Raw genomic sequence first — 27999 nt, 5'->3', positions numbered from 1 at the left:
ACTGTACTGCAGGAGGGAAATGAAACGAACTGGAGATCTTGCCACAAGCTCCACAAGTAGGAGCTTTAATTAGTGCATAAATCTGAACCCTGGGGAGAAAGCCGGGCTCAAGACACACGGGAGAACAGCCTGAGCACTGGACAGAGGGAAAGGCAGCGCCAGGCCAGAAGTAGTAGGAGGAGAAAACAGGGAAGTGGTCAGAAGAGAGGAGTGAGAACAGAGGGGGAAAGGGATTTGTGCAAGGAATGGAGCTGATGGGTCAGCAAAGGGATGATGGAGAAGGCTGCAAAAGAGGAGGACAAAATTGACCATGTTGGTAAAGCAGCCTCAACAAGCTTCCTGGCAGCTGGTGCTCACAGTACATATAGATGTGTTTGGGGAGATAGCAGCCACCGTTGATCTCTAAGCTGTTCTACTGTAGTGAAATACCAGGGAAAGTTTGTTCTGACCCCTCTAGATTCAGCCGTCAAGTTTCTCATTAAACACTCTGAGTCTGGGATATGGTTGTACTGCATGTAGAAACAGGGTTTATAAGCTAGGGTACTATTTAAAAAAAAAAAAAAAAAAAAAAAGCATAGCACTCACTTCAGCAAAAGCCAAATGTATTAATATTCGTATATGCATTACTTACTCTACCCTGTAGATCACTTACTTTAAATCATGGATGATTTTATGCATATCAGCTTTTATTGTCATAGCAGCAGTTTAGAGGCTCTGGACATGCGGCTTCAATTCATTGCAATGGGATTTGAAAAATCTCAACAGTGACTTCTACTGTATAAGCACATACACTGTGTCATTATTCTTACATTTCCAGGCAGCCTAAATGAATTGTAATGGCTTTTGATGTACCACAGTCTCTGTTACGCTTTTGAAATTCTTCATGTTTATATTCCTTATGGGAGGAAAAAAAGAAAAAAGAAAAGAAAAGTCTGGCAAATTCTATTCACTTGTTATATTTTATTATGATGATCTCTTCTCATGAATATCTGAGTACCAACGACAAGTGGGGCCCCACAGCACAAAGACAGTTTCTGCTTTGGAGAGCTTACCTCTACGAAGTCAGGACAGGCCAGATGGTAGGGGCAAGAACTGTGCCACAGAGCAGAGGCAACAGGCTATCCACATGCATTCTGTTAGTTCCAATTATTTTTTAATTTTTAAGTGGATATTCCCCTTGGTCCTCAAGGGGAAATGAGCCTCCAACATGAGATAATTCTCTGGATACATCTGGAAAAGGAGACAGACAAGGAGACCTGGACATAACGAATGCTTTGATTAAATACAGCCTCTCATAACCCTTTTAAATTGATGTGATTTAAACAGACAACAAAGAGCAGTTGGAAGTGTCTGTGCCCATGGGGGAAGGGCAGAGGAATGATAAAGCATCCATAAGCAATGAACTGCTTCCCCTTTCCATCTTCCTTGCATGTTTTTTTTTTTTTTCCTCTCCTGAGGTAGCAGGTATGTTGCAGTACAACTTAGCAATTTGGATACAGACATCATTGTTCTCTGCTGTATACTGTTAATGGGACATTCAGACACATCACCTTAATTCAGAAAGACACTGCAGTTTGTAGGCATTTATTCAATTTTCTCAATCTCCACTGGAATCTTCTGAGAGGGTTTCCAAACCATCTCGATGTCTGTATGCTGAGTAACACTACGACACCACGACAGGCAGATTCATCCCTCTACCTTTGTCTTTGGCCCTTCCTGACCAGGCTGTGTCAGATTCAGGTCACGCTTCTACAGCCACACTCGTTCCCTGCAGCATGCACAGTCTCTGGCTGCAAGTTGTGGGACAGGCTCTGTCTCTGCCTTCATTTTGCACGATTTCCAAAGTAAATCCATAGACAGTTGCTAGCTCACACTAGTCAGCCACCCCAGTCATTTCATGTGAGGTCCATAATACCTGGTGCTTTACATAAGCTCCAGCTCCAGAAGTGTCTGCAGGGCTCGTCTACCTGGTCAGGTGCAATCAGGAGCTTAATTCTTCCTGCACACTTAGCAGGAGCCCTGGTAGCTGCTGCTGCTAGAGGCATGACTCAGGGCAAGACTAGACTGTCTGATGAAGCAGATGCTCAGATCCCCAAAGCTTTTGCTCTTGAAGTGTATCATTTGATCTAATGAAAGGTTTTGCTACTCCCTTAAACCTTACACTCATAGAAGATCACAACTGCTACTAACTTTGTTTTAAAGTCTCTGTATGGTGTGCCTTCTGCCTTGAGTCAAAAACGTGCTTTTGCCTCTGGGTTTCAGATTCAAAAAACCCACAATGTGCCTCCCAGTGAAATACTCATTATCAAATTATTTTGACTGATTCAAACCATTGCATAGAACATAGTTTGCTCCCTGGGTAAGGTAGCATGAAGGAACCAAAAAGTCACAAAGCATTTCTCCCACCCTGGGTGCAGATGGGTGTAGGCAGAGTACACCATAGCAGGTTTTCATTTCTCTTTCAAGGGAGATACCAGGGATGCTTGGGTGTAGAATGATGCTACTGCACTATGTAGAAATAATATGCACACTGCACAGGAAAAAATAAAGCATGGATCTTGGAAATTGGTGGCATTTATACAGCCAGGTAGCTGTATAAACGTCAACCTGTTTCTCATCAATGTTAAAACAGTGTTGCATTGCTGTAAACTGAAGTCTGCGTGTAGCGGAGTCCCTCAGCAGTGCCACCTTTCCTCCACTGCAAATGCCCAAGCGGCTGCTAGGAAAATCGTTGGCAGGATGGCTGGCGATATTCCTGCAGATCATTAGCACACAGCACTGGGGAGAGCCTCACGTGGCCTCACATGCCCGAGTCCAGGGGAATAAATAGCAATCCTCAACTTTGGGGACTGGTTTTACCTCAGTGACTCTCAAGTACTGAATTAACATTGTAGATATTCACATGTCAGTCCAGCCAAGAGAGATCCGCAGTTTTGCCATGATATGGCTTTGCTTTTGCTTGCAGTAAGATTCAGAGGAAGTAATCATGTTCAAAGCAGCCTTTAGAAAACTCGACAATTAATCTGAGTACTCTGCAGGAAGAATCGGTCCTGGTAAAGGATTTAGATTAGTAAAAGAAGTAGGTAAGACCTTCTGAGCTGTAATATATAATAAAAATAACTGCGTTTTAGGAAAGGATACAAACCAACCTGCACCTTCTGGGGCTTAGGAAAAAAAAAAAAACACACCTCACTAAATTTTCCCATAACTGCTGACTGCACACTTCCTCAAAACACTGCTCACTGCTGCTTTGTCTGTGTTATGATCCCACCTGATGCTTTGTCCCACTTGATCCAGAGGAAGGTGTCCCTGCCCGTGGCGGGGGGTTGGAGCTAGCTGATCTTTAAGTTCTCTTCCAACCCAGACCGCTCTGTGATTCTGTGAGGTGCATATTACATATTCAATTTTCCATCCAAGATTAATTTTCCTCATGAATCTATATATTAATATATCAGCTTTGGATACATGACCTTATAAAGCACCTGAGAGGTGCATGCTGATGATATTCAAGGTCAGGTTCTTGCTATTTCAGACTGTAAAGCACTCGCCTTCAGCAGCAAGGCAGAGGTCCATACCACGTGTTCGGCATTCAGCATGCATCCGAAGGCTAACGCAGAGTGCAAAGCATCATCTTGACATCTCGAGTATCAGTTCTAAGTACTCACCAGTGATTTATCAATCTCTTCTTTCTGTGGAACTTTTTCTTCATCCGCTACAGCTAAATTCTTCTATTAACTCTTTTGAAGACCGGGGTAAACTGCTCCCAGAGAATTTATACTGGCTTCCAGAGCTGTCAGGCTGCGTGTATATCTTCTTAAAGTACATTCATTATAGATTTGAACATTGTTACTGTAAAAAAAGCACCTACCTTCTCTTATTCCTTTAGCTTCAGATGATCGTGTTTCGTATCTGCCAGGACATGGAGTCATTCAGAACAAGTCTTGGTTTCCATAATATTTAAAAATATTTTTAAAGTGAGATAATCTCATCCTTCTTTCCCAGATGTGTTCAGATGAAGACAATGAACTTTCTCTGTTCTCTGCAGCACATGGGAATGGCTCTGAGTGTGGTATGTATTTGTGTTTACACTGCCATGGTAACTGTGTTTGTTCTCTGTACAGTAGGGCACATCACCGTGAAAGGGCCATTGAAATTAGCATAGACAGTGACTTCATATTCACCACCAAAATTTGACTCCAAGCGCCCTGCACATTCATTTTTCCTTTGAAAACAGGATGGATGGCAAGTTACCAATGAGTAGCAAGTCTTTGAGGCAGCTACTTCTTTCTAAGTCTTCTTTCTTGCTTTAGTTGGCAAAGTTTTGGATTTTTTCTAGCAAGCCAGGTGTATGGAGTGTTGTTATTATATTACAGACTCATAGAATGATACATTATAGAATTATATAATATTATTACAGAATATAATTGTTATACTATGTTATGGAATATTTAATAATAATGACAGGGTCTTACATCCGTTTAAGACTCCTTTCACTGCCCTTGCGGTGAATGGATTTGATTCCTAGTTGGCCATGACCTTCAGAAGGATCCAGAAGAACTCTACAAATTCCAGTTAAAACACAAATTATACAGGGGAGTCACTGCAGAAGCAGGTACAGATGCTGCGGTTTCCAGATTTAAAAAACAAAACAAAACAAACAAAAAAAAACCTTCATATGCACTCTCAGCAGTAATCTGGAACTGAATGCCAAAAAAATGCAGTGCCAGAGGGCCAGAAAGTAAGCAGCACTTGTCACTCCTACAAATCGCCCCATGCAACCTTTAATGACCATGACTTACAGGCAAAGACATTACTGTTTTATTGTTCCCACATTCCAGTTCCAGTCTTTTTCTGACCCTTCACTACAGCACACATGAATTAAATAGCAAGCTCTCCCAGGCAAAGGCCTTGCATTATTTATCTTTACTGTTTTGGTACTGAAGGAGTTGAGGAGGAGAGGGCATGCTAACACACGGATACAGGAACACATGCGTTACCCTTTCTAAAGCTGAACATTTCTGAGGAGAAAGTTAATAAAGTAAGTTCCTGATTCTCAGATATATAAATTACCTCTTTGTCACCGCCAAGACTGAAAATTAAATGAAAACTATTGAACCTTCTATGTCTTAAAAAAATTAAAAAATTGATTTTAATGTTAGTGAAAGATGGGTAATAATGTAGAATTCCATTTTAAATATAATAACGCTAAAGAGATACAAAAAGCAGACATCAAAATACCAGCTCAGAGTAACTATTCCAACTACACCAGTGACAAGGGGCTTATCATGACTGCCAATAGTTTGTTCTGGTCGTTGTGCTCCAAATAAATAAATACCATCCCATTTTAATCATGGCTAAGCTTTTATACCAAGGTTTGTTAAATTATTTTTCAGCTAGCACAAACATGATCTAGGTCACCAAAACGCAGCCAGCTGAGCTGTAATCCAATAGTTCTTTAACACCAGACAGTGCAGAGTGCAGGAGGAGTTTCCCTGCCCTGGTCCTTACTCAAGCACCAGGGGAATGTCGGGGGCTGGAACCTGGCTGGGCCATTAAAAGTTTTACTTTTGGCAAGGAGGCACAGTGAGGTGGGGGCCTGCACAAATAAATAACTTGATGGGAGACTGCACAAATAAATAATTTGATGGAACAAACGGTCACATTTTCAGGAGTAATTTACCTTTATATGCACGAATATAAAACTAGAACTGAAGTTTTTGCATTATGTTCTTACTTATCTTGGCTGGCTGTTTAGGGCCCAGTGCAGTTAAACAATGATGGATGCAATTCAGGTCATGCTGCAGCCTCAGTGAGAAGAGATTCTAAAAGATTCGCCTTCAGTGAGCAAGAAAATAAAAATGAAAGAAAATTCAGAGATAAGCATGGTTGTTAGTTCAACAAAGAACAGTCACGTGAGAGCACTGAGGAAGAAGATCAATGAACTGAAAGACAACAAATGAGATAAGGAAGCCTTCAGCTGTGAAGGGATGGATGTTTTCTCAAATGAGAAGGAATGAGGCATTGCACGTAAGTGGAATACACAACTCCTATTTTCTATTTTTTGCCCAAGGATCTCAGTTTTTCATTTTATACTGAAATAAGTCATGTAGCTTTCTGCTTAAGGGTGTTTTGTTCTCATCTTTGTATTTTCTTGGAGACCCGATTTTCCACTGCACTGCACCATCTGCTCATTGCTTACACCACTGCGGAGTGGAAGGGAGCGCAGGGCCCAGCATGCAGCGTCCACGTTGCTTTGAGCCACTCATCTACACAGAAAAGACAAATGTTGCTCAGTGGGGAAATCTTACTGAGAACATATTTTTCGTTTTTCTGTACTCCTGTGAGTTCCCAGAAGCTTGGAGCACATGAACATTCCGGTCTTTTCTGTCCTCGTGCACTCCTTCATCAGCCTCACTGGACACGAGCAATCCTGGAGGCTAAAAAAAAAAAAACACAACTAAAACAACAACCTGGAACAGAAGGCAAACGAAGGCTAAAACCTCTTCCCTGTTTTCTGCTGGCCATACTCACATGCAGTTGGCCTCCTGGATGCTGGAAAATATAATATTGCTTACCCAAGACTTCAGGCTTCAAATAATCTCATGTATCTTTTTTGTACTGGAATATTCCAAGCACTGCGAAAAGCGTCAGTTAAAACAAATTCAGGAACAACAAGATACATAAACAAACAAACAAAGTACCATAAAGCAATGCTGGGGAGAGCATCCTGTGCCGAGGATAATCCCTGATCTGATTTCACGCAGGTTTGCAAGATGCCAAAACCACAGGGCTCGGCAGCAGCCGACCTGGCCTGGACACAGTAACCCAGGAGAACAGATTCATTCCCTCCTGATGGCTGCTCTCAGTCCATTTCCTACCAAACGCTGAAAAATACCTAAAACCACAATTGTTTCAAAGCTGATTTGGATAAATTAAGCTCTTGATCACTTTTCAGCTCAAACCAGCTCACCCTAGGCTTACGTATTACAAATGTGAAGAGAACATGCCAGCACGTTTTAGCGTTGGTGCCATGCCACAAGGAAGGTGTAATGCCTGATATTACTTTATGGCACTGAGGTAATTCAATAACTTACAAAAATATGCTACTGGTAGAAGAGAAACAAAGATCTAGAGCCACCCAAGCAAGACAGAAACCTCAAATCTGAGGCAGTGGTTCTTCTGCAAATGGACCTGTGTGGTGCAGACAGAGAAAGGAGACGTGGCTCTGGCGATGTAGCATTAATAATCGGCAGAGGCAGGCGTTCCAGCCCGTGTTCTCCACATGATGCCATCTTTTTGATTTTTTACCACTGACTGGCTGTTCAGACTGCCATATGATACTTGGTATGCTTGAACAGGCAAGGGAGATGCTTCCCCCGACCCTGGGCCGTGGGGAAAGTCCAGCTGGCCAACCTTGCCAGCCAGATTTCAAGGAAAAGTTTAGAGCTGGGCCAGTTGGCATGGGCTTTAAGACTCGAGACTGGCAGGTATCCCATTCACTTCACAGCGTACTGCTGGAAGCGATTAAGTTTTTGATAAGGCCACTTCTTTAACATGCTAATATGTTTACTGCCACGCGTTCCATGAAGTCTTGGAGAGGTGCAACTTGCCTGCCTCCTCGATAGGATGTGGAAACCCTGCAACGAATAGAGATAGGAAATGGCCAATAGTAAAAGAGATGCTGGAAGGATGGATAAACATGATCTTTAGAGCATTTCCCAAACATAAGTGAAAGCCCAGAGTGCAAATTTCTCATTTAAGTTGGATTTTTTACATAAAGATCAGCTTTCAAAACACCACGGCTGAGTTCTACAAACGAAATCCCACCACCAACTACAAAAAGTGTTCTCCTTCAAAAAATAAAGACCTGAAAAGGCAAAGGCTTCAGCAAGTCTTTATCAATCCTCAAACTTACAAGAAAAGGCAAGTAGCAGTCTTTCACCCCAAACCGGAGAACACAAAGTTGCATTTCTCATTCTACCGACTCACTTCCCACCGCACGACAAACCAGACGAGCCTTTAAGCCGTTCGGGGGGCTCGGCGTTGCTCACCAAAGAGCGCACGGCACCGAGCACAACCGGGCTAGCAGCGCGCACCCGAGGAACACCGAAAAACCCCAACTGCTCCGAACCCAGCGCGGCTCCAGAGCAGAGCCCGGGGACCCCCGGGGACCCCCGGGGACCCCAGCCGCGCTGCGCACCCCGCAGGACGCGGACCCCGCAGCTCCGGCCGAGCCTCCCCATCCCTCCCCAAAGCTCCTCCGGGTGGTGCCGCCCCGCGGGGGCGGGCGGGGGCCGGGGCGAGCCCCCCCCTCTCCGGTCCCTCCTTCCCCTCCCCGCCCCGGCTGCACGGGCGGAGCGCTCTCCCGGCGGGGCTGCGCCGGGCCATGGAGCAGCACCTGCGGCGGCTGAGGCAGGAGCTGGTAAGGGCTCGGGGCAGGGCTTGGGGCAAGGGTTGGGGCTGGGGGGGACCCCAAGCTGTGCCCCCCCCCCTCGGTGTTTGGAGGGAGCGGCGGCTGGGGCCGTGCGGGCAGCCGTCGGTGCGAGGGAGCTGTTTAAACCGGGGGGAGGGAAAAAAACAAAAAACAAACAAAAAAAAACCAACCCCCCCCAGCTGTCCGCAAAGATCGGCGACCAAAGAAGCGTTTGCGGTGGCCACCGGCAGGAGTCCGGTGCGGGATGGCGACGATGCGAGGGGAGCGTCTCGCCCTGCAGCGCCGGGGCAGCCCCCGGGGTTCTCGGAGCGCTCCCGGCTGCGAGGGGGGGGCACGGCGGGGACCCCCCATCACCCCCACAAACACACACCCGGGGGGGACAAAAGGAGGGGCCGGGGCACGGCACCAGCGGGCCGAGGGGCTTCGGGATGCGAGCAGCCCCCCCATCCAGGCTGAGCACTTCGCAGGGCGCTGATTTCTGGCGGTGTTTGTGCTACCGGGGCTGGGTGACAGGCTTACCTGCCGGGTCCCCGTCCTGCTGCGACACGGGGCTCTGCTCGCCTTTGTCACCTCCGGGTCGGAGCTGGCGGTGCCCGGGCTCCAGCGGGGCAGGCAGGCTCGCAGGTGGGCAGGGGGCTTTGCTCCGAAAAACCTGGCAGCAGCCGGTGCCGCTTCACCTGGTGGCGTTGGCGACGTTTCCCAAGCGAAGAGAGCGGCCGGAGTACAAACTAAAACAAAGAAAGCGAGAGGCACGGGCGTGCTGGGTGCGATGAATGAAATGCAAATCGCGACACGAGACGCGCACGTTGCAACCTGGAAGGCCTTGAAAATCCGAACGAGTCGGAGGGTGAGGTGGATAAAATGAGTCGCTCTCAGAAGAGTGTGCTTAGAATAAGGTTACTAAATCTGTTTTTTTGTCTTACTAATAAATTAGTCTCATTATCTGAGCAGTGTTTTGTATAGAAGCCTAAACGTTGCACCTTTGGCTTGTGATTCAGAAACGTGCCTGCTTTGCAGAGCACAACACAACATCTGGGTGGTTGGGATATACTTGAAAACAGATTCCTGACACTTAACGTGAAAACCAAAAAAAAAAAACAGAAATGAGAAAATTCTGGTTTTATTCATGCCCCTTCTATAGTGCAGTAACAGAATATTTTTAACTGTAAAAATGCCAATTTTTATGATATTAATAAACCAGGGCATTAGCTTGGCAAAGATTTATGCAGATGCTTGGCTTAGACTGGGAAGGGACATTTATCACCTTCAGTAGGACCAGTCGTGACTTAACTGAAAGTAGCCCCATATTCCTATGCTTGGTTTTAAATAGTCATGTTCTTTCCTCCTCTCAGCCTTCCCCCTCCAAATTACCCTTACTTAGAAACATATTTCAACAACAAGCTCTCAGGATTTCAGCGTGCAGCTTTGGAGTTGCTCAGAGCGCGCTCCAGGAGCATGGCTTTCATTGGGAGCTCGGGGAGCTGCAATTGCACTTACTGAGGGCAGGAGGTCTGTATTAATTACAATAAGTATAAGCGATATCCTCGGCAATAACAGCTTTTAAAAATCAATACTGTCAAGATAGTCTGGAATTAAAATAGATTAATGTTTCTTTAAAGACCAGCCAGCAGCGCAGGAGACAGTTGCAGCCATCTGCCCTGAATGGCGAGTGGGAACCGAGCCTCTTGACCCTGCCTTCCTTGCCACTTTCTTCATTACTTGGCAGGGCATGCCTCCAGATGTTAAACACACCAGAACCAAGAATCATGCAGGAGGAATGGTGGGAAGGACTCGGTCTGTTTGCTCAGAAAAACAGAGGCAACAAGCTGCCCCTGTGCACCTAAAAGGGAGCCCTGTGCCCAGCTCCAGGGCATCACACTGAGGGCAGAAACACAGAGATTTACCTTCTGTGCAGCTCTGGTCAGTACAATGCAAAGGCTGGAAGCCACCTGGTCTGCACAAGTTTAGGTTGCTTCAGTTTCAACTCCAGCCTTTGGCTGGTTTTGAGGACTTTTTTTTTTTTAAAAAAAAAAAAAAAAAGAAACAAGCGGATGTTGGCACAGCTCCCAGTTCACAAGGAAAGGTTATCTGCAAGTGCAACTCAATCCCCCATCAGTGTGGGATTCGAGGATTCCAGCTCTGATTTTTCTTGTTCCTGTTTTATGTATTAAAACCATATTTAAGTAATTGTGTGCTTGGCTCAGGCTGCTGGTGTGCCCAGACGTTTCAACACACAGCCTCTGCATTGAGATCACGCCAGGCTTTGCCAGACAAGTCACAGATGAGCGTGGGTCTGGGCATGCTTACACCAGCCTCCGTGTCAGCCTCTGGGAAGGCTCTGCCAGGCCTCTCACGATGGCTCCCAGAGATAAATTTGGCCCATTTCAGTCAATGAGAGCACTCATATTCCCATTGCATGTTTTCCATTGTAAGCTGATAGTTTCTGGCATGTGTGGTGTCCCTTTGATTGGAATTCATTCAGAAGCTTCCACATGCAAATGTTTTAAAGCCAGGAGAGTCTCAGCTGACACAGCCATTCATCACAGCCGGGCGTGCGACCCGAGCACAGCACAGGGTCAGATCCATTTCTGAAGCTGGGGTCCTTGTCCTGGTGCTGACATCCCCGTCTGGGTAGCTCTGGACTGGCCGTGTCTGCTCTCTGCTCCTCAGTCTCTTGACGTATAAAAACACAGACCTTGTCCACCTCCTCCTAAAGCCCCTGGAGATTTAGGGATGTGAGAATGTGCAGGGCTGGGTTGTAGGCCTGGCACAGAGTACACTGTGCTTCTCCTCTCGTTGTCACCTGTCCTTCATACGGCGATTGTGAGATGTGCAGCAGCACTCGCACATCTTCCCTTAACGCAGTTAACTCAGCGCTGAGTCCTTTTCACTATCAGCTGGACTCCGAGTCTGCAAACATCCTTCTGAGGCACAGAAATATTATCTCTGCTTTCTGAGTTACGGAATATTATCTCAGCTGAAAGATCAGATTTAACAAGAATTGTCTTGCTCGGGGATTAGGAGAGAGGAATTTCATTTCCGCGTCTCATGCTGCAGATGGCATTACCTCTGTAAACTTTCTGACACAGGGATTGTTTGCATTTATACACAGTAACATCAGCAGAGCACAATGGGATTGGGGTTTCAAGGCTCGTCTACCAGAAGAATAAATTGCTTGTCTTTATCTAGGTAGGGGCTGGTGAGTTCATGGGGCAGATTTACCTTGCACTTGGGCTTTGCGTGGCTCTCAGGGTGAGGGGTCGCAGTCAAGACAGCCAGAGCTGTGACTTCACTCTGAACACTTTGATTTTTCTTGAGGTATCCAGGACATTTCTGGGCTTTCCGCTGCCTTTTACTACTTGTCCTTTTAGATGGGGAAAAGTAGATACTTAAAACAAAAACCACCACTCCAACTTGAACTTCTGAATGTTCTCCTGCACATTCATCATAAATACATCAAATTACCGAGTTTGATAGAGTCTGACTCCCCTCTCGTATTATGTCCTGGTAGACAATGTTTCTTGCTATGAATATCTTACAGGAATAGAACATTTGGTCTGACTGAAAAATGCAGCTAATTATTTTTACTGTCTCACAGTGGGTCCTATTCCAGTAACTGTGTCATGCTGGAAACGGATTCTCTGTACTTTCATTAGTGCTATTTCGGGAGCAGCTCTTGTGGTTTGCAGTAGACAGGGCACAAGCGGCAGAGTCCAGGGCTGACATCGCTGCTTACAACTGCAGCAGGTGGAAACACGCAGCTTCGTTTGTGTCTGTTGATGAATTGATCCCCTTCAGGGAGGCTTTTCCCATCACTGCTGGGATGGCATCAGAAAGCTTGCGTGGTTATCACACATCTTTCCTTGGCGTTGCCTTGAGGGAGGGCACAAAGCAGAAGCTTGGCAGCAGAATTCCTGTTACGCAGAATGTGGGGGAGAGAAAAAGCAATTACGGGCCTTGTCCATTTGTTTATTTCCAGAGAAGACTTCTGAAAATGAAAACTGTGGATTTTTTCTTTTTTAATTACAGCTGCACACATTCAGGAATTTTTATGACCAGATACCCAAGTGCAGGCAGGCCACTTGGCTGAAAACTGACATTTTTAACCATCGTCTTCAAGAGACAGTCTGTACACTGAGGCTTGCGGTCTTCCTCAGCCCTGTGTTGAGGAGTCTGAAGGCCAGAGTTCTTTTTTGATTATTTACTGGCTGTAGAGAATTGATTTTCTGATTTGCCTTCAAATGTGTGTGATTGGGAAGCACAGAACAACAATTGAAAGGAAGGAAACAGAGTAAGGAAGATAGTTAATCGAGTGATGTGAACTGCGTCTTTCACGGTTAACATCTGCTTGAGAGCCATTTATCCCACTGGGAAATTCTTCAGTAAAGTTTCAGCATCCTTCCTCTTTCAGATAAATTGTGAGCTCACACTTAACATCCTAATTTACTCCTAAAATATTCTGGGAAAACAGAGGTTAAAAAAAAAAAAAAAAAAAAAAAGACTTGAAATCCTAGTGATAAAATTCCAGGACAGAACAACCATCGCAGGCCCATAGCATCCAGGGAAAGGGAGGCAGGGCACAACATCGAGCTAGCAGGAGGCTCCCTGCGAGCACTGCAGAGCTGTGCCCAGCCACAGTTGCAGGCTTGCTGAAGATTAATCTACCTAGTGACCCAAAGGAAAACACAGAAACAATATGATCAGCTCAGCATTTCTAAAATAATTTTGGTCTCTATTAGGTCATCCTCTTTAAATACCAATTGTTTGTGCCTGGTTCTGTTGCCTACCAGCCCTGTTATTGAGAGCTGCTATTTGCCCTTTGCTCTTTCCTGTCCCCTTAGCAATAACTTCCTCTCGTTGCGCTGCTTTACCTAGGAGCTGGACATCTGTCTTCCTCCCCGCTATGAGGGGTGCACTCAGAGCTCTTCTTCCCAGCCCCGTGCTCAGCTGCAAGCTGTGATGCGTTCGCTGGCTTTTCTTTTTCCTCTGGTCAGCACCAGAAAGCTGCTGTGGTCCTGGGCAGGCCAGATGTGCAGATGGGCTGGGAACAAAACCAGCTGTGGCCCGAGGGGATTGAGCGGAACTGAATTCTGAAAACTTGGTGAATTTAGATGCTATTAAGAAAAACTTTGTTCCCAGAGCGAGCTTAAAAAGTTCTTGATTTACGAGTGAAATGGCAAGTGAAATCTCCCTTATTTGTATGTCTCAGGTACACGGTTTTGAGTTTGATAAAATGCCAGTAAGTGCTAGAGGATGTTCCTTGGAGCAAGTTGTCCTCCTGCTGTGTTAATCGGTTTGGGAATCACTGATTTGTAAGCTGTGAAAACTGGTTGGGGTTGTTGCTCCAGGAATAAGTATTTCAAAGAAATGATTAGAAAGGTATAACTTCCAAATTAATTGATACCTTTGCCATCCAAAATGGATGATTTTCAATGTAAAAAAGTCCTGAACATATTTGAACTCCGACAATTTTGCAAGATGGGGGCTGAGCACCAGGGCTGGTTTGGCAACCAGTTTGGGATTCGCAGCTCACAAGCACAGAAGACAGAATATCTCCTGATGCCCTGTGGTGGCCGGGTTACATAAAGTCACTTGCATAACCTCAGCAAGCACAGTCAGGGTCTCTCTGCACACCAAATTAAGGCTCTCTGGGGTTTATCTCACATTCACGCTCTGTTTGAAATTGCGCTTTCGTTCTTCACAAATCCCAGCTCCTTCTACACCAAGTGCCTGACCGCAGAGCTCACGGGGCTGCAGGGGTTCTCTGCTCAGCCTCATGTTCCCATCACCTTCCAGCCAGAGCATCTGCCTGACTTCCAGCCCAATCTGCTGCATTAATTGCAGAAACTTCCCTTCTAGCAGCCCAGAGAACTTGATCTTGAATCTTGGCCAGGGTGGTGGTCTCAGATCCGGGGGAGCTTGTTCCTTTTGTCAGCAGTTAAAGCCCGGAGAGTCTCAGAGAAGCCAGCGTGAACTTGGGAGGAAGGGTTTCTTCTTGGCAAACAGGAGAGAATGGCTGTTAGACACAAAAGAAGAAACTTCTTTTTCCAGAGCTTTCTCTCCATGGCAAGTATTCTTAATTACCACAGAGTAATTACAAGTGGATGAAATCCAAGCCCCTGCAGACTGTTTGGTCACCAGTCAGTGACTTCACTTGGGGCTGGGTTTTGTTCACACTCTTCAATCCATGAAAGACGAAGCCAGTGCCACAAATAGCAAAAAATAAAGCAGGTTTCTCTTGGAATGGTTTTTGTTTGTTTTCTCAACTTCCACAACCTGAAGCTTTAGCAGCGTAATTAAGCAGAGCTAAAAGCTTCAACACCTTCCCAGCCCTTTTGCTGAAAGTGGAGTGGATTTGCATTGCCAGGGACACCGAGGCCATCTCAGCCAGAGGCAAGCTGCTGGGCAGCAGGTGAGGACCACCCAAACCTCATCATCACTCCCAGGAAAGCATCTCTGCTGCTTTTCCAGTGCCTCGGCTCCAGCCTGGTGCTGGCTCTGGTTCAGCAGAACCAGCTCATTCATCCAGGTTCACTTCTGAACACAAGGCGAGCGCTGGAATCCGGGTGTTCGGGGCTCAGACCTCTCACCGGGGGGAGGCTGGGTCCGTCTGCGAGAAACGAGCACGCGGCTGATAAATGCTGCCCATGAAATATTAATGCTTAATAGAGCCTTGCTGGATGAGGCATGCATTGTAATGATACCACCCATCGGGGGGGAGTTAATTGAATCAATGAGGTGAACAGCAGAGCCGCCCAGCATATGTTGGGGTTGCAGTCAGCTCGGGCAGTGCAGGGGGACCCGTGTCACTCCGCTCAGCGTGGCCACACCGCTGCGCCCGCCAGGGGATTTGAGGGGAAGCAGCCAATGAAGGGCCGAGCCAGCTCCAAATCCAGCTTTTTGCAAAGCCCCAGATAAAACAGACTTCCATTAATAAGGCGAGAAAGGTTAGGACGAGGAGCATTACAGCAAATCTGGAGAGGTAAGGTGATAGTTTTGTCTGAAGCTTGTAGAACATATGGCCTCAGCTTTTGTACTGGTAACCCAAGAGCTGTGGTAGTCTGGAAGTGGGGCATTATTTGCATATCTGCAGAAGCAGAGGTTTATTTGCTGATGTTAAAAAATTAGATAGCTGGGGACAGTTGATAGTGCAATTGGGAAGTTGGCAGAGTTTTTCTGAATCTCCACAGCCAGCGTGTTCGTTCTGGGTGGTAAATGAGTTTCTTGGGAGGGAAGCTCTGAAAAATCAATGGAATCTCCCTGCTAATTTTAGGTTTGGGGTTATGAAATGGAGATAGGATTTTGTGGTCAGAAACTGTTGTGAAGCTTTCCACTTCCAGAGCTAGGCTGTAACAGAGAATCATGTTTTTTGATGACTGCTCTGCTGCACTGCTCAGATCTGAGCACAGAAATGGAAATAGAGCAAACTAAAATAATTTAGCAAAAATGAAGTAAAAAAATGAAAGCTTCATAAAGTAAAGCTGAACAAGAGATGTATCTGTCCTTTTTCATACTAAACTTAAAGATCTATTGCTGTACAAAAAAAATCTCATGAGCCTTTTAAATTGTTTTTGACAGTATAGGCTAAAGCTGTTCCTAGACAGCGGTAATCTCTCCTGCAAGCCACCTTGTATCAGTGCAACGCCTTCACCTCCAGCCCTGCCATCCCCTGCTGTTCTTCCCTCTCTCCTTCCCCTTCCCACGAGGGGTGGCAGCTGTTGGGACATACAGCCCGCTTGTTTTATGGTGCTGCTTCGGGAATATGATCCAGATCCTACATAAGAAAGGGAAAGCAACCGAGCAAGAGAGAAGAGAGGAATTTAGCAGCTCTGGAAAATACCTTGCGTTTTTCAAGTCTAACATAGAAAGTTAAATCTGTATAGCAAATTTCAGGGATAAAGCAGGACTGCTGCTGCTGGTCTTAGATCACTATTGTGCTGTAAATAAGTTTAGAGTTTGTTGTTCTGTACAAGAGTTCAAGTGCATTTACATTTCTTTGATTATCCTCCAGTGATAGATGCCTGTAATGAGAGCATTTAGATCTGAAGATACATTGTCAAGTAATGTGATCCTTATTAGGGTTGATTTTTAATTTAGTTTAGCACTTCAGGTAAAGAAACAGTTCTCAGTGGAAGGCACGGTCTCCTCATTATTCTGACTCCCAGTTTCAGTTTGTTACTCAGGACAAGGGGAACAAAAGCAGTGGAATACACTTAAACTGGAGACAGCTGAAACCAGAGTTATACACCTTGGGTTTCTGCCAAGCAATTAATGGGAACTCAAACTATTTTTGTTGTCAGGTCAAAAAAAAATCCACTACTTCTGTCAGCTCGCCTTATTCCTAGAGGGTCCAGATTATTTTTAAACCATGTAAAACCCTTAGAGAATTTGAGAAATATCCGGTTGCCATTCCATGAAATGGATGTGGTAGAGGTATGCTGCATGTCAGACGCGATAAGGGGGGCGGCCACATGTCAGACGAGCTGCAAGCCCAGCTCTCCTGCCCTCTGGTCCGAGCCTCCTCGCCCTCTCTGCTCCCCAGACACTGACCTGCTGCCTGCTTCTTCCCCCGCAGCTGTCCATGAAGGAGGTGGGAGACGGGCTGCACGAGCAGATGAACTGCATGATGGGCGCGCTGCAGGAGCTGAAGCTGCTCCAGGTCCAGACTGCGTTGGAGCAGCTGGAGATCTCAGGGAGTCGAAGCACCAGCGCGGAGCAGCACCCGTGCTGCCGGAGCAGTGGAGCAGGGCCACGGGGCCGGGCAGCAGCAGGGGGCTGCAGCCCCACATCCCTCACCTGCGTGGTGCCACAGCCGGCCAGCTTGTCCCATCCCACTGTGCTCCCAGAGAGCGGCCACCTCGGGGACACCTCTTCCTCCTCCTCCTCTTCCTCCTCCTCTAGGAGCACCTGCGGCAAGGATTCCTCCCACACAAAGGGACCTTCCTCAGCCCCAGCCAGAGCAGAGCGCGTCCACCCAAGGACATTCGAGCCCAGCAGCCAGAGCATGGCTGGGAGGTGGCCGGCACGCCAGGAGTGCCCGGGGTGTGATGACAGCCACGACTGGACGTCCTCCCTGATGTCCCAGAGCAGGAACCGGCAGCCTCTGGTCCTGGGGGATAACATCTTCGCAGACCTGGTTGGGAACTGGTTGGATCTGCCAGAGCTGGACAAGAAGGGAGAGAAGAGCGAGGCCTCCCTGTCTGCCAGCAGGTCCCAGGAGCTCTGCAAGAAGTTCTCCCTCACAGCCAACATCTTCAAGAAGTTCCTGAGGAGCGTTCGGCCAGACCGAGATAGGCTTCTCAAGGAGAAACCTTGCTGGCTACCGCCTGAAGACAAACAACCCGAAATTTCCAAAAGACCCAAAAAGACAAACAAACTCAAGGGGACATTTTACTTCCCACTCCATGGGAACATCCAGAACCACCACAGCAAAGTGGAGAGGTGCCCAAAGGGGGAAGGCAGCATCAAGAAACCCAAAACTGGCACTAAGAAAGTCCACGATACCATAGACTACACCCAATCCGGGTTTGATATCAACACAGCTGTTTGGGTCTGAGTTTGTCGTGTCCCCCGCTCTGCCAAGCATTTCTTGCACCAGGGAGGAGCTGAGGCCGTGCACTTCTCAGGAGCCCCCCGAGCTCTCGGCTGGGACCGAAAGGTCTCTGAAGCGTGCCATGCTGTGGCTGCAATCCCCTGCACGTGGCATCTCCCATCGAGCTGCAGCTGGCTCAGCCCCACACACTGAGGCAGCCCATGGGGACCAATATTTGCAGAAATAATCAGAATTGTTGGCAGCTTTTAGGGTGAGCGGTGCCACCGATTGCAGCTCCTGGAGCCTGCCTCGTGACAGCACCTTCAGGCCCCCTCAGGTCATCTCCAGTTACAGTACCTGCAGCACAAAATTCACTGTATGTGTGTGTATGAGTGTGCAAATATATAGTTTTTTAAAAATTCTGCTTGTGTGCACTTAAAACTGGGTTGTAAACCTGGCAATTCTAGCAGTGATCCTGAAGGACTTGTTACTTAAATTTTAGAAAAAAAAATGAGTGCTGCCACCTAAATTTCAACAATTGCTACATGCAGGTGTTGAATCCCAGCTCTGTTGCATTTCAGCTGTTTCTCGTCCCCCTGAGCTGCATCTCCACTGTGCTCATAGCACAAATTCCCCCTCCTGCTAAACCAGCAGGGCCAGAGGCTCCTTCATGGACATCTGTGAAATTTGGAAACTCCAGCCGCTTTTGCCTCTCTCCATGCCCTTCTCCCCCGGGCTCACATTGAGATACAGCATTGCCACAGATGTTTATTGTTAACTTTGCACTGTGACACAGAATTGCAAGAGACGTTTGTTGTTGTTGTTTCCCCTGTTGTTGTGTACAAACCCTGTCCTGAAAGAACCAAGTTCTTCAGCAGCCAGCTCTCCAAGAGCTACAAATAAAGCAGCATCATCCCCATGTGCTGTGGAGCAGTTTGTGTCCTGGTGCTGGCATCCAGCCCCATGTACATCAGCCTTTTCTCCCCTACAGAAGCTTCTGGGTTTGCACTGCCCCAAGGACCCAAATCGAGCCACTCAGATGCCCACAGGGGTGCTTCAGCCCAGTCCTGGCCAGCAGTGGGGGCTTGGGGCCCCAAAAACCTGCTCTGATCACTCCCAGTTTAGGAAGGGCTCATGTGTGAGCAGCAGCATTGTTTTTTTAAACATGCAATTCTAGTCATGTTTTAGCTTCCCAGGACAGAGAGGCCAGTGGAGCAGAGGCATAAAGGGAGAATTCCCCCCCCCCCCCCCGAAATTAAATATAGGCACAAGACAAGCCCTGTTTCTGCCCATACAAGGAGAGAAGAGTGGGTCAGCATCTGACAGCTATGCTCAGCACTTTTTCAGGAACCTGAGCTGGAAGCAAGCTTTTGTTTTCCTTCCTCACAGGCCCTAGCTCTGGGTGCTTTTGCTTTCTCTCCATTTCTCTGAATGCTGAAAGGCTGTTTGGGGCGCTCTGTTTTCCTCCTCTTTTATCAGGACTTCATCCTGTTTGGTACAAAGGCACCCTCCCAGCTCTCACCAGCCCTTTCTGTAGGATCAGCAAAGAGGAGAAAGAGCTTTCTATAAGCAGCAGCACAACAGAGCAGCAGCTCCTTCCTGCACTGACAGCTGAATCCCCCCCCCCTTGCCCCCTTTTCCTTCATTAAGGAGGGCAACTGCTCCCTCCACCCTCACTAAGGGACCCACCACAGCACGCACTGCCCCAGCCAGGGTCCCAGCACCACAGGGCCCCCACAGCACAGGGGGGAGTCAGCCAGCCTTGCCCACCCCCAGATCAAGCCCTGGCCATACCTGCAGCTCCAGCAGCCGAGCCCCACACACAGGTGCTGAGTAGGGGTCCCAAGGGCTGATTGTGCCACCCTGGGGGCTTTTTAAGCCAGGCACGGGCATTGCCCTCAGCTGGGATGAGTGCAGAAGGAGCCCCAGCTGAGCACAGCAGCAGGGCAGGGGGTTTGCACAGCTGTGGGCACTCAGGGCGTTGTTTTCCTCCCTGCAAGGCTTTTCCCTTGCTAAGGCAATACCTGCCGCAGGGGGATTTAATATGGTGCAATTATATGGGATGCAGTGAGAGCTGGAGCCTGAAACGTGCATTTGGAAACTGCTCGGTGGGAAAAGCGATGTCTGGGATTTGCCCCAATTTCCCTCCGTGCAGCCCCTCCTTCCCCCGTGGCTGGGGCTCAGAGAACAAACAGGCTGCTGGGCATCTCGGGGGTTATAAATGACCGGCTATGCCAAAACATGTGCTGTCTTGCAAATATTTGACACCCACCCCCAGCAGCAGCTGCTGGCAGCTCTGCTCCCCGTCGATGCGGTCTCACACGGAGCCAGCAGGACGCTTCTCCTGGGAAGGAGCTCTTGTGGCCCCACACTGCAGCAGCTGCCACAGCCCCACGTTCGTGCCGGCCACATGGCACCGGCCACGGGCACCCTCGGGCCCCCATCCCGTGCCCTTGGAGAGCCCGGCTCTGAAACCAGCCCTTTCGTTCCCTGCTTGGAGGAAACGCTATTGTTTCCAGGCCTGCTTGGACAGGGCCGTTCTTGGCCCAGCAGCCGCCCACGCGTTCCTTTCCCACCCAAACCATGCACCCCGCTCCCCCCGAATTCCTGGCAGCGGGGTGGGACTGGCTACCGCGGGTCAGTGCCAAGGGGCTCGGGGTGGTCTCTGTGCCTGCTGCTGCATGCCCTGATCCTGCCTGCGGCCACCAGCAGGACCACATCAGCCCTGGGCCAGGCTGCAGGGCAGCCCAGGGAGCCAGGAGGTCACATTTGCTTCGTTCCTCCTGCTCTCGAAGGAGCAGAGACCCTCAGGGGTGCCTCACACACACCAAGCACCCAGCATAGCTTCAAACGTGTTTATGTTCCCTCTGCCTCCTAAACGTGTCATCAAAGGATATCTTGTGCTGAAATAGGATTTTCCAAAGTGTTTACAGGGACAAATTCTGTGTGCTCTAAGCTTCAGACACCCACTTGAAAATTGCAAGTAAATGTGGCTGGATCTACACATTCTTGGGAGAAAAAATATTTAATTAATATTCTTTAAGAGGCATTCAAACAATAAAGACTATCAGGCAAGCCAGTCATCCTACCTCATTTTGTCTCCAGAGCAGGATTTGCTAATAGATGTGGGTAGAATTTGTGAATTACCATTTCACTTCTCCAGGGACTTTTCCTGAAATGATAATGGCTTTTTCTCCTCTTTTTTCATGAAACTGCCATGAAATAGTTCCCCATTATTAAGTATGAGACCTAGCTAATTAGCACGATGACAGTCTTTAATGAGGCCCTAGCTGTGTTCTGCATCTTTGATAGGTGTGGTTAATACCAAACACGGCAATAATTACAGAGAGACGTTCCCCCGTGAACCTGTCCCATGCAAGGCAGCGATGGCAAATGAAACTTGGGCGCTGAGATTTATTAGAAATCTCTATTCCTGGATTGTGAGAAGCCCAGAGAGGATCCAGCTGGAGTTAATTTGACACCAATAATGTTCGTTCAGACACCAGGGGTTAATGAGATGGCAGTGAGGGATGGATGCAGGAGGAGATTGGCACTGCCCACTGCTGGCCTGATCCCAGGAGCCCTGGTTTGGGCACAAGGGGCAGCAGCAGCGAGCCCAGCAGTGAGCTGCTCCGAGGCTCCTGGTGGACTTTCCCTCCCCAGGTGCTGCTCTGCCCAGGTTTGTGCTGGGCCAAAGGGCTGGGGGCAGCACTGCCCGGCCCCACACACGTTGAACAGGCATGGATCAGCGCTGCGTCTGGCCCAGGTCGCCTCGTGTGCAGAGAGGGTCGGGCTCTTACAATTAATGAAGTGATTTCCAGGGTCTGCTCCTCGCTCTGCCTCTCTGGGCTTTCCCATCTCATCCAGCACTGACGCTCACAGCGTGCTTCCTCCAGCCAGATGGCCTCCAGAAGGCTCACAAATGTGCCAGTAATTAAAAAGCTTTTATTTTTAAAACCATTTCACAGCTTACGCTTCTGACAATGGGATGGGGCTAAAGCTGGGCAAGAGGAAAGGCAAATAGAGGCTGGCTGTGCCCGTTTGGGTCCCTTCCCATCGCCCAGCTCCTCTGCGTCCCCTGCATCCCAGGGGCAGCTCCGTGACCGCGCTGCGCAGCGGCTGCACCCCTGCCACTGCCAACCATCCGTGCTGATGTGCCTAACTAACCGGAAAGGCCTTCTGACTGGAAACTGAGCAAATTTAACAATTTCCCCTCAATTCCCCTCATACTGAGTCTGGCAGGAGAGAAGCCAATTGCCGTATCATTGCTGAAATAAGACCCATTTTGTTCAAAGCCCACCGCTGTTTATTCACGCCAACATTTTCCCCATCACCTTTGTCATATTATTAATCAGCAGCAGAATCTCTTCTACAGGAAGTAGAAGAACCAAAGAATCCAAGAACCGAACCATGCCTCTCTCTTCAACATCCCTGTCTCTGCAGAAGGAGGGTATGTTTCTCTTTCCTTTTGTTCAAGTCCAATTGTATCCACGTGGCATTTCTAATCAAGAAATCGTACCCTCTTCCAGCTGGCAAGCAGTCTCATATGCTGATTTTACAGAATAAACAAAAAACAGTTTCTGCAATTATTTGTGTCAGCCGAAGCCGGGCTGTGACACTGCTGGGAGCTCTGCTAGCCCAGCTCGGCTTTGCTCTGCTGCCCCAGAGATGGCTTTACCCGAGCTGCAGCCTCCCTGCTGGAGGTGGCTCCTCAAGCCTTCTCGTTCGCCTTGGGGGATTCATTCACTGCCCGGCTGTGAGCTCGCAGTCCCCAGTGAGGTCTCAGTGCATGTTTTTCAGGTGCATTTCCTATAATAGCCACACTGAGCAAAGCCTCTGAACTGGCTCAAGTTTCTTGGTTTTCGCCAAGCAGGGAAGAGAAAGGGAGAAATCAATATCCCGGGAAGATGAAACTCCTGACCCTCCTCTGGTCTTCACCTTGGGCAGTCTGGAGGCTAAATCAGAAAAACACTTTCAAGCAGGCTTTACACAGCACAGGAGACAGGACACGGTCCTGGTGGGGACGGGGAAGGGGCTGGATGAGGCCACAGCCCTGGTGTGGGAGCAGGGGGGAGAGCGGTAGCTGGGTGCTGATGCCCACAGGCTGCCACCTCCTGTGGGGCCAAGCCAGGTCCCGCTGCCCATCCCTGGTACTGCTGCCTCGAGGCACAGAGGAGCTCCTGAGCAGGGCACAGGGCTGGGCATCAGGGGTAACTTCAGCTCCATCACCCAGCTCTGGTCTGTCTGTGCCACCTCTGGAGATGCTGCTGTGGGAGCTGGGGGTGCGGGGGTCCCACTGTCTGGGCAATTAGCGGGCAGATCTGCTCCCTCATTAGCGGACTGAGCCAGCAATTCGGGCTGGACCCATCCCAGAGGGCTTCGCTGCATTCACACCATCAGGCTGGCGTTAGCGATGTGACATTTCGAACCTGGAGATAACGAACGTGACATTCTGTCAGGTTTAATTAGTCCCTTTGCTCTGCCCATGACAGCCTCTGTGGAGGTGAAACCTGGAGCTGAGCCTCCGAAGGCGTCGCGAGCGGAGGTGAGTGCCAGGAGGCGACACCGGGCCTGAGATCAGCCGGTGCCCCAAGAAGCAATTGCTTTATTCTTAAATGGATATGCAAACAGCAACTCTCCTTGCCTAGTTAGTATAAACAAGGGGTCTCTCCTGCGTTTTGTGTGCTCTCTGGTCTGTAACAACCCTTTGGGACTGAAAAATCTCCCGAGAGGACTGGCCGGGTGTCAGGAGGGCTGCACAGCGCCCGTCACCTCCGGCCTGGGCTGAGGGCGTTGCAGCACCAGGCCCCGTCTGAAGGGCTGCAGGAAGAGACTCCAATTAATCTGATGTCCTGGCAGCGGTTCCAGCAGCAGGGTGTGCTGGCAGTGTGGGAACACAGCAAGGGATGAGCCCTGAGCCCCATGCCCGGCCACCACTCACCCAGGCCATGCTGTGGGCTCTTGTGGCAGCCAGGGCAGGAGGCTGAGGGGAGCGCTGCCCGGCTGCAGCTCTCCCCAGCTACCTGCTCCGACTCTCCCCGCTCTCCCTTTTTCATTCCGTTCCAGACCAATTACTGAGAGTTTGCACCCAAAGGCAGCTCGCCAGGCATTTATGCGTGCAGCTGCCTGGTCTGAATGCACTCATGCTAATTGTGTGGAAACGAGTCGCGGTCGGTTTTGTACCAAGCTTCCTGCTCCCTGAATCGAGCTGTGCTTGTAAGGACTGATCACGTCCTCTGACTGAAAAGGATTCAAGAGGGAATCTTTCTGCTTACTGCTTACCTGGTTTTCAAACACTCATCACTCAATGTTGGTGATGCCGTTACTGGGATTTGCTGAGCTTTCCACAGAACAGGTATCTTGTTTGCCTTTTTAAGGTGTCTCCTAAGATGAACGGGAACAAACACTCCACCTGCAGCTGGAAACGGACTCAGGAAATTCACTGGAGATAAGAGATATTGCCAGGAGAAGTCAAGCAAAACTTTTCCTTCTGCAGGGCTTTTATGGGCCCTCTAAATTACCCTGAAATGAACAGGACAAAACTCCCTCACCCTGCCCGTGAAGCAGCAAGCCTTACTGGTGCCAGGCAGCCCTACGTGCCCAGATTTCGTGGTAAACTCCGCTCTGCCTTGCCAGATCCGTGGGTGGCACTTGCCAGGCAGATGAGCATCAATCGGCCATCTCAGTGCCAAGCTCCTCACTGGGCAGCAGCACATTTCGCAGGCCTGGGCTGCAAATGCATTCCCAGCACCATGAAGTGCTGCAGGGCGGGCCTGGTGCTGTATGCATGCCCCTCCTGTTTGAGTCTAAATCGGGTCTGGAACAACCTGTCACTCCTGCAGCATGTCAAAGGTAAATTTCCCCGTATCCCTACCAGAGGGGATTATGTTCCCAGCAGGGGTTCAGGTTTTTTGCCATAATATGATTTAATGTGACAAGTGCAATTAGATGTGACACGTCTTTGCAACATTTCACTACCTTGGAAAATCACAAACAAGCTTAAAATAAAACAGAATGCACAGACTCGCAGCTCCCTGCACGCTGCAGCTGGAAAAAATAAGCACCAACTTAAGGACTTTTCAGTGCTTCCTTTGGGATACACAAAGTCATGAACACGATACTATAAATTAATAATTTAGATCCCAGCCCTGCAATGAGAGCCATCTGGCCAGATGCCTCTACCCTGACCAGAGTCCCTTGGAGTTAACAGCACACCACGCAGAAAGATCTGTCCACTTGCATCTCTTAATGGACTGAGCCTTCGGTCCCTGCCCTGGAACAAGCAGAAATGGAACAAAAAGGACCCTCAGCACTTGGATTCCTAATTTAGTGTCCTCTGAAATTAAGAGAACAAATTAAACCTACAGCGGCTTTGTAAGTGTAGGCATATGTTTACTGAGCCCTTTGGTTCCAGAGCATTACACCAACACTAATTAATCTCGGCACTCCCGTTAATTGGTGGCCCCAGCCCCTCTCTGAGCACTGGGGCTGGGAGCGGGGCTCTACTGAGGCAGGGAGGGGGTCCCCTGGCAGGAATGGGGACGGCGACAGGGATGGGAACGGTGCAAGGGGATGGGGCTGCAACAGGGAGGGGAGTGCGGGATCCTCAAAGTTCTTGGGGAGCTGGAAATCCGAGCGTGGTGAGGGCAAACCAGGCCTCTGCAGCCCCAACCCCTGGGCACTGCTGGGTGCCCGGGTGGGCTCCGAGCTCGCGCTGCCCCTCACACCCCTCCTGCCCCAAATCGTTGCTTCAAGAAGGGGAAAAACGCCCAGAATTCGAGATGTTTGCTTACGGCTGTACCTCATCCACAGTGGCGGGGTTGAAATGCTGAGACAATTCATTATGCACATAGAAATTAATTCTCGTTTCCACCCTGTGGGGCTCTTCATTTACACTTCAGTTGTTGGAGCTGTTGCATGAGATGTATTTTCGTTTGCTTCTGTCTGAAATTAACGTGGATAGTCAATTGCATTTTCATAAGAAATGTTTTTACTTCCTAGCTACTATTAAATCCCTCTCAAGCAGGAGAGATGAAAGCAAGTCACCTCTGTGTTTCAAGCAACAAAGGGGCTACAGAAAATATCACAGCGTGGGAATGGTTAACCACAGCACCGGGGAGATAAATCAGGGGTAAATCCTGATCTCAGCACAGCAACCAAGCCACGCTCACACAGCACCTCTGCTCAGGACTGGGTTTCCCATTCAGACCTGCAGTGTAACCGTGCCCAGCCTGGTACCCGATGCAGGTTGCATGGCTCCAGGACAGAGCCTGCTCGCCCCTGTGGTCCTGTCCAGGATGGAGGCTGAGTCCAGAGATCACCCCATGTGTGGTGGCAGCACAAAAGAGAGCAGGATGGGGCTGTGGAGACCCCACAAGAACCTCCGCAAGGGGAACGTGCAGCCAGGCACGGCCACGCGTGATGCCTGCTGCATCTCCCGGGGAGGAGACAACGGGGAAGGAGTTGGAAGCTATCAGCAGGAGGAGAACAAAAACGCTCTTACACTCGTCTTGCTCGCCATGCTCATCTAATTACGTTATTTAACAGGATACCCACTCATTGATTTTAATTACTCATATAATTTGGGACGTTATTCACAGCACATCCCTGCAGGGCGCATGAGTCTTGGCTGGGAACAATGTGCTCAACTCTTTTTCCGACATGAAAGAAGAAGCTGGGGAGGCCGAGCACGGCGCGAGCGCAGAGGGGGCACGGGGCCCTCCGTGGGAGGCTGGGACTTGCTGCTGCTCCTGTGCTGGTGCAGGACACACCAGCGAGGCTGGGATCGCCCTGAGATCAGACGTTATCCCCCGCGTGTCTCGATGCGGCTCCACTTCTGTGCATCTCCATGCTCGCACGCTGCCAGCCATCCCTGCAGCCCCAGTGGGGTTTGGGGGATTCCTCGCCTGTACCCGGGGCTGGGGTCGTGCAGCCCAGCTGCTGCCTGTGGGGCACTGAGCGCAGCCCCTCGCCTCCCCCGCCCCTCGCCGAGCAGCTGCGCATTAATTGTCCCTTTGATATCGGCCAAGGACGACGCTCGTGCCTCGCCGGCGGGGAGCTCGCCCCTGCCTGCACCCCCCAGGCTCCCGCTCCGAGTGCTCCGCAGCAAGCGGCCGCTGCTGAGCCCCGAGGGCCATTAATCAGAGCCCCCGGCTGTTATCAGAGCCCCCGACCGTTAATCAGAGCCCCCAGCCCCGCGAGAAATGCTTCCAACCGCCCGCCCTCCGTCAGTGTGGTTTTTTGGAAGATGATTGCACGCAGTTTAGCGAAATTGGGCTGTGCATCCCCCAGCATACACTTGTCTGGTTTCTTCACCCGCTTTTGTAAGTTCGTGATTTAATTAGGATGCGAACAATCCCAGAGGAATGTTTAATTAATATTATAAAGCAACAATGGGATGATTAAGCAAGTCTGGGCAGCTGCTATTTATGCACAGGGCATGTGGCACTTGTTGGGGGCGAGCGTGTCAAGGAAAAATCATTCCACAGACCCCTCTGTGCAATTTTATTTCTTGTTTTAATTGTCTGGTTCAGTCCTTTTCTCCTCTTTGTGTTTGCTCAGGCAGAGCGAGAGGAACAGAGATTTAGCTCAGAGTCTCTTGTTCAGCTTAATTATAGAGTGAAAGCTCTCAAATGAGGAACCGCTCTCCCACCCCTTCTCCTCCTTCTCCAGCCGTGAGGTCTCCAGAAACAACCCAGCAGCCGCTTTGGGCAACAAATGCCCTAAAAGTAGTCCAGGAATAGCATCCAGGAGGTGGGGGCATGGCCGGGGCGTGCCGTGGGCATGGCTCTGTGCTGTGCTGGAGTGCTGGGAGCAGGCAGCACCACATCCCTCGCTGCTTGGCCCCGTGCAACTAAATGCACTCCTCAAATGGTTAAGTGAAGCTCTCCTTGCATGATGCCTTCATGGCATTTTAGGCCAGTTGCTCTTGAGAAGATTTTTCTTGCTTCTCAGAAGCCTGCTAGCAACCTGAAGTAATTGCATTTGCCTTGGGTTGAATTCCTTTTGCAGCTTCTAAAAATAAACCCTTGAT

The 27999-nt window shown here is 49.1% G+C and overlaps 1 protein-coding gene and 1 long non-coding RNA gene across 5 annotated transcripts; one reads left to right on the top strand and one right to left on the bottom strand.

Moving 5' to 3' along the window:
* Positions 1 to 940: 940 nt before the first annotated feature.
* Positions 941 to 20832, bottom strand: LOC311423615. 4 transcript variants are annotated; one of them, XR_014685754.1, is made up of 6 exons: positions 19761 to 20832; positions 8954 to 9162; positions 6576 to 7637; positions 5735 to 6437; positions 4473 to 4559; positions 941 to 3050 (listed from the first exon to the last, which is right to left on the bottom strand). It is a non-coding gene; the product is annotated as an uncharacterized lncRNA (long non-coding RNA). The 4 variants fall into 4 exon arrangements; XR_014685755.1 differs by lacking the exons at positions 941 to 3050; positions 4473 to 4559 and having other exon boundaries at positions 4770 to 6437; XR_014685756.1 differs by lacking the exons at positions 941 to 3050; positions 4473 to 4559 and having other exon boundaries at positions 4770 to 6437; positions 6702 to 7637.
* On the top strand, positions 8305 to 18884 carry INKA2 (inka box actin regulator 2). Its single transcript, XM_084497847.1, has 2 exons — positions 8305 to 8422; positions 17010 to 18884. The coding sequence occupies exons 1-2, from the start codon at positions 8387 to 8389 to the stop codon at positions 17988 to 17990; spliced, it is 1017 nt and encodes a 338-aa protein (XP_084353973.1). The 5' UTR covers positions 8305 to 8386; the 3' UTR covers positions 17991 to 18884.
* Positions 20833 to 27999: the final 7167 nt, after the last annotated feature.

Source organism: Aythya ferina (genome assembly GCF_964211825.1).
Source record: "Aythya ferina genome assembly, chromosome: 25".
NCBI lineage: Eukaryota > Metazoa > Chordata > Aves > Anseriformes > Anatidae > Aythya > Aythya ferina.
This window is presented reverse-complemented; position numbering and strand designations above follow the sequence as displayed.

What these genes read in the sequence shown, in the direction of transcription:
- INKA2 (XM_084497847.1), top strand. Translation starts at nt 8,387, where the DNA reads ATGGAGCAGCACCTGCGGCGGCTGAGGCAGGAGCTG. An exon ending in GGCGGCTGAGGCAGGAGCTG is followed by an intron (nt 8,423 to 17,009) that starts GTAAGGGCTCGG and finishes CTTCCCCCGCAG; the next exon opens with CTGTCCATGAAGGAGGTGGG.